The sequence below is a fragment of the Cariama cristata genome, unplaced genomic scaffold (assembly GCF_000690535.1).
Source record: "Cariama cristata isolate BGI_N322 unplaced genomic scaffold, ASM69053v1 scaffold4252, whole genome shotgun sequence".
Classification (NCBI taxonomy): Eukaryota; Metazoa; Chordata; class Aves; order Cariamiformes; family Cariamidae; genus Cariama; species Cariama cristata.
The window spans coordinates 50,288-57,216 of NW_009605367.1; the positions used below are offsets into that span (position 1 = coordinate 50,288).

A 6,929-nucleotide genomic window follows, 5' to 3' on the forward strand; every position below is an offset into this window, starting at 1 on the left:
AATATGTTTCAACAAAGGATTTGGCTTCTGCTGATGGAAACATTAGTTCATGGTTACAAGAATGAAATACTAAATCTCTTTTTATTTTAATTAATAAGATAAAATATCTTAGCTTATATAAGATAATAAGACCTGATCACATCAATCTCAACAATAAAATAAAACAGATGTTTAAGGATTACAAGGCATTGAAACAAGATTTTTGACCTTTTGCCTTTGAAATACCCAGACAAGTCCATTTTGCATCTCTTGTATTTTTCACAGAGTCTACATGAAGCTGAATTGAACCTTAGCACATCTATCCATCTACTATTCATTACTACACCATTCAGATTACATATTATGCATAGTTTCATTCTAGTCTTCATGTATTTCCTTCATGATTTTAAACTAATATTACACTATACACTTCTAAAAGTAGTATAACTAATTGATAAAGCTATACTTCCTCAGAGTCTTACTAAATAATTCGAGTACTTACTAAAATAATTCCAGTACTCCAGATTTCAGGTAGCAGAGATAGATAAAATACCAGACATTTAACTGGGTATTTAATAATAACACCAACATCTAAATACATTTCAAAAACATGAATGATGACAACAGAATAAGAAGTCATCAACAGGGAGTTAAACATTTTTCTTGTTGATATTGTTACAAGTTAACATGCCCATTTTTTAAGGAGTCTAAAAGTATCCATGCTTCCTCAACTAATTTGTTTGTAATTATTGGTAAAATATTGGTTAAAAAAAATAGTATTATCATCGTGTTTTTCAAAGATGGTTCCTTTTGCATGAGATCACTGAAAACTTCAAATCTGAAGAAGATGATGATTACCTTCTGTGTTTCTCATCTACTTACCTATATATTTTCAACACTATCATTTATCAGCATCCTCTGACATTACAGTGTCATCCAAGGAAGACAGATTATCATAGTTTTTGATGTAAACATTATTAAAAAAAATACTTGTGCACACTAACAGTGGCCATTCTTCAAATTAGTCTTCTCTTTCTGTTTCTTAATCACACCATAGAAAGCGAAGAATTTTTTTCCAGAGATCACCACGAACATTTCCTACAGATTTAGCATATTTGTTTTATTTTTCTAAATTCTTTAATGTGACAAATAGTTTTGAACACGTATTATCCTTTCAAAATGCTGATTAAATAACCTAAATAACATCAGGAAATGAATTGCATAGAAAAACTCACATATAAAAGAATACATGAGTTATGAGGAAGAAAATTGTCTATACTAAGAAAGCTTAACCTATAGCTTACCGGTCATAGTCTCCATTACACAGTGCTCTGACAGAAATCTTGAATGCCTGCCACACTGGATTTAATGTATTCTTTACAACTTCTGTTTTGTGGCAGATTGTAAAACTGTAATAAAAAAGATACATATTTATTTACTTTTCCTTTTGTGTCATCAAACATGGAACCAAAAGAGTTGTAATCTCTATTCACTCATACAATGTCCATATAAAATTTAAGACAAGAAAAACAGAAACGCAATGAAATCAGGGAGAAGGGAGGACTGAAGAGGACAGACCTGTTTGAGAGAGACTACAGACTAGGGTGCTAAACAACTCTAAACCTAAAATGTTTTTACCCAAAACTTCGACAAGAATTACAACCATTCAGTAAGTTATTTCAGGCAAGAGCTGTCTCCATCCCATTTTTTGGGGGCCTTGTACAGCCAGGAATCCAGATCCACAAAGTGGTCTAGTAAGGATTTGACTCTTGTATAGCAATTAAGAAACTGAGCCAAGAGAGTCATAGCTTTCCAGTTCTTGTTCCCCATTTTATGCCTATGATTTTTTAACCAGGGCTGCCTCAGGTAAAACATATAAGCCTCGGTAAGATCCCATGATCACTTTCTCTCAGATGAAATACAATGAATTGTTTTAATGCATTCCGCTTTGTCTAAATGTTGCAAAATTAAAATACTTCTTTTGAATCCTCATCTTGGGGACTGATTTGTTCAAAAGAAAAGGAGGCAAGGTCACTGGTGAAATCACTACTGAAATTCTAGATAAACATGTAACTAAAGTTGTTCTTTGAGGGAATATCTTCATTACATTCCAAAGGCCTATGTTTTTATCATGGCTATGATTCGGAAGGCATACCTGAAGCCAAGAGACAGAAAAGCGAGCATCCTTCTGCCCATGGGTGCAGAAGTACTGCCCCAACCTCCTGTTGGATACAGGAGACCAATAAAGAATCAGTGGTTCGACATTCACCCCTTGGAAGGAAGTGGAGAAGCATGGCACTCAAGGCCAAGAGAAAGTGCATGTGTCAGCACTTCCAGTAATGCCCAGAGAAATTCCACTAACAGCCTTAACGCCACTCACAAAGGAGCCTTAACTCCTCCAGGTTTGCAATTTAAGATACTCAGCATTTATTCAGGAAGCTGTTCCTATAATCTGCCTCTGAGAGGAAAAGAGCAGGGAACAGACACACATATACCCATACATAGATTTATGTTAACAACTGTTCCAGTTAAACTACTGAAACAATTAATATCATATGTCTAGCCTTTGGTTTGATACAATGTTACATGTAAAGACTATCAGTTTCCAAGAAAACTTAACCTGCCAGTAGACCCCCATGTAAGCAATATGTTGATCAGAAGTTAGCATGTCAAGTCTTAGCAGCAGAACAGGAGAGATTAACCTACTTTAACAAACTAAGCGTGAACATAGCAAACAGTCACTTGTAAAAAATTTTCTATTTAAGGTATTTTTGAATTCTATTTCCCAGAACTCTGTCAAAAAGATAAAAGTTATTTCAAAATTTGCATTATAAAATGTTTTTGTCTAAAACAATTTCTAAGCATTAGCATATTCTGCAGCTACAATTTTCTTTGAGAAATCTATTTAATTTAAAGGTTTACTATATCTTAGCAAAAGTAACGCTATTTAACTATTTTTATGACAATTAATTTTCATAGTGTTTTATATTCATCATACATTTAACTCTTAAAACCCTGTGTTGTGATATTTGATCTATTTGTTACAATAGTTTTATTCTTATGCCGCATAACATGATACTAAAATCCAACAAACATTATAAAAGAAACACAGCTTAATCTGACAAATATTAAAAAATTAAAACTATATTACCATCTGCAAAATAAGTAAGCTGCCTACTGTTTAGCAGCAAAAATACTTAATAGTTGTCTACCTGCCATCTTCATTGCTTCGATGAAATACAAGGAAAGGATCAGATTTTCCAAAGAAGTCCTTCTTGTCTAGTTTGTTCGCACAGAATTGCATTAAAACTGAATCCTGAAATGAGTAACACAGAAAAATTACATAAAGCATGCAGTTTATTACACTAATATGAAAAAAAAATAATCACTGACTAATAACCATACAAATAGAAAACAAAATCAATGAGGGTATATGCATTCTAGATGCCCTCTACATATTTGTATTCCTGCAATGTCCTTACAGTGCAGTTTGAACTGCTGGAACCAAGAATTCCTTCATAGGGGGCTGCAGAGGAAGGATTAATTTCTACGCTAAATGCCTCAGGATTCTTCCAGTATTTTCTGACATCCAAAATTGCACTCTGAGGGAAGCAGATGCACAGGCAAGGAATGAATATTAGAAATAATTTTAAAAACTCTGGTGAGACACGACTAAGCCTCATTCCTTCAATGACTTAAACCTGCAGTTCTCTTCTCCTGCCATCTGTAAAGTAAATGGCTTGCTATTAAGAGTCTAGAAGCTTCCAGAAAATGAGCCTGGAAGATAACAAATACATTCATTCTGATGACAAAAAAAGGAGAAAAGTTTCTTCGCTGTGGTCAGGCAAACTGATAATCATACATGGTCACCTCTTTGGGCAGAGTCAAGAATGCAAGAAGGATTATAAATGCAAAGATAAACCTGCAGACTCACCAGCTAACTGGGGCAGGGCCTGCTGGAAGACTGTTCTATAAACAGGTCTACAGGTGAAAGAGCAGCAGGAGGACAACTAGGAAAAGTGTGGGCTCACCACTGAGTGGGGCAGGGGAGCAGGTGACAAACGACATAGAAGACTATGAGAAACAGGGACTTTTCCGTGCCTTGGTCTTTACTGGTAAGACTTGCCTTCAAGAATCTTGGGCACCTGAGACCCAGACCTGAGAAAGTCTGCAACAAAGATGACTTTCCCTTGGTAGAGGAGGACCAGGTAGGCAACATTTAAACAGACTAGACATACAGAAGTCCATGGGACCTGTGAGTGCTGATGGAGTTGGCCAAAGTCACTGTGAGGCCACTTTGCATTATCTTTGGAAAGTCATGATGTTCAGGGGAAGTTCCTAAGAACTGGGAGAAAGCAAATGCCACTCCTATCTTCAAGAAAGGCCAAGGAAGAGGATCCAGGCCAGTTTTTCCTCAACCCCAGAGAAGATGATAGAGCAAATAATCCTGGAAAACATTTCCAAACACATGAAAGACAAGAAGGTGGCTGAGAGTTATTAGCATGGATTTACAAACAGGAAATTCACGCCTGAGCAACCTGAAGCCTTCCCTCATGAAATGAGTGGCTCAGTGGATGAGGGGAGACTAGTGGATGTCGTTTATTCGCAACCTTAGCATGGCCTTAGACACTGTCTCCCATAATATCCTTGTTCACAAACTCATGAATTACAGACTAGATAACTGAAGTGAGGTAGACTGAAAACTGGTTGAAGTGCTGGGCTTCAAAGGCTCATGATCAGTGGCACAAAGTCCAGCTGGAGACCAGTCACTAGTGGTGTACCCCAGGTGTCAAAAATGGGACCAATAATATTGAACGTCTTCATTAATGACCTGGATGATGGAACAGAGTAGACCCTCAGCAAGTTTACAAATGACACTCCTGGAGTATTGTCTTCAGTTCGGGGCTTCCCAGTACAACAAAGACAAGGACATGCTGGAGAAATGCCAGCAAAGAGGTCACTGAAATGATTAAGGCATTGGATCATGTCTCTTATAAGGACAGGCTGAGAGAACTGGAATTATTTAGCCTGGAGAAGAGAAGGCTCAGGGGGATCTTATAATTTGTATAAATACCTGATGAGAGGGAGGAAACGGACTCTGCTTAGTGGTATCCAGTGCAAAAACAAGTAGTAATAGGTACAAATTGAAATATAGGAAATTCCATTTAAATACAAGAAAAAAACCTCAACTTTTTACTGTTAGTGTGGCAAAACACTGAAACAGAGAGACTTCAGAGTCTGCTTGGACATACTCAAAACCCAACTGCACAGAGTCCCGAGTAACCTGCTCTAAGAAGAGCAGGAGGGTTGGACTAGACAATCTCCCAAGGTCTCTTCCAACCTCAGCAACTCAGTGATTCTAAAAATCTTTGACATTCTGAGTATGAGCTATAAAAGTTTGGCAAAAAAATCTCAGAAGATCAGATAAGAATTCATCCAATTACTGAATAAACTTAGGGAGGAAAATATCCCAGAGAAAATATGTGACAGCTGGTGAGACAGTGCAAGAGATTGCGTGACAGAACGTGCATATGAAGGAGCATAACAGAGAACGCAAAAGAGAGTGCAAGAGAGAGAGACTGAGTCCCTTCAGTAATTTCAAACTAGTCATCATATATGTCAAATTTGAGTGGGGTGAACCTGGCAGAACATAAAAGCCTTGGAAGGCACCTAGTATTTGTCTTCAATAAAAGGGAAAGAAAAAAAAAATCCTATTATAATTACAGATTTAATGACATACTTGTGATTTTTAAACAGTTTGTTACAACTGGGATACAAATGCTGGTCTTGGAGGATAAACTCAGAATATCAGGAAAAAATTGCCTTTAGTCTCTTTTAAGGTTATCAATAAATGCTGGGGTGATGGCAAACATCTCTTAAGAATGGTAGGAGTGTAACTTTTTAAGAAATATAGGCGTACAATTTCTGCAGGAAAGCAATTAAATGATGCACCTATCTGATAAAAGTGTGAACATTTTGATCATGTACTACATACAAAAGTTTGAGCCGATGTAAAACAGAGGGGAAAACCAGGCATTCTCCATGACCATACGTATTCATTTGTACCAGTAACATAGGAATTTCCTACTGCTACATGGCAGTTAAATGAGACTGAGTTGGTGCACCCTATTAACATAACTCTGCAGGACTGGCAGGTTGCCTGGAAAGGGTAAGTCAGATTTAACCCCATGTGCTATTCAAATATACCACTATACTACTTCTGCAGAGAAATAATACAAATTTGACTAAGCTGGAAATAAGGCACAAAATGAAGGATTTCTTTTTACTTCAAGTATCTAATGAACTTAAGAAAATAAGGCCTAAACAGATTAGCTATCAGATATATTAGTAAAAAGAGAAACATGACTATTGCATAAATAGAAAAAAATTAACCACTTATGACATGGTATAAAAGTTAGAAGTTATACAAAAGGTTAAGCCTTATCCCCTGAACACCACCAAATTACAAAAACTAAGCCCCAGAAACAAATATCTTCAAGCCTCAAGGTGTTTTTGTAGGTATATGTATCTAATCTTGTACTCTATGGATCCCCTGTACATTTTCATCAAATGTCTAATATTATTGCTTTCTTCATTTAAGATTCTCTATCCTGTCATTGCAAACTCTTCAAAGATACACCCTACAGCCCCATCCAATATATACCATGGTCTGATAAACTGCCCCCCTCCTTAGATTCCAATCAGTCTTTATGTCCCTATATCTACAAACTTTCCTTATTCTTCCTTCCAGTCTCTGTTTCCCTATGATGTACAGATTGCTGCTAGTTCATTCAGTGCTGGGAAGCAACTGCGCTGGCCTGGCTGTCAGGTGCTTTCTGACCAGTAAGCCCCCTCCTCTGTCCAATCCACATCTCCATGAACCCTAGGAGGGGTAGGAGTAGTGACACTCTTGGGGAAGGTCATGACCACACCATGTCTCTCCACTTAAC

General features: G+C 37.0%; 1 protein-coding gene across 1 annotated transcript in view; it reads right to left on the minus strand.

Moving 5' to 3' along the window:
• Nucleotides 1-6,929, minus strand: part of CPNE8 (copine VIII) — a gene marked incomplete at its 3' end in the record, with an annotated part of 93,789 nt that overhangs the window by 44,451 nt on the left and 42,409 nt on the right. Inside the window, exons 8-9 of the mRNA XM_009695907.1 lie at nt 3,192-3,295; nt 1,284-1,388 (exon numbers count right to left, since the gene is read on the minus strand). Coding sequence (XP_009694209.1) covers nt 1,284-1,388; nt 3,192-3,295 — 209 coding nt within the window. The remainder of the gene's footprint in view (nt 1-1,283; nt 1,389-3,191; nt 3,296-6,929) is intronic.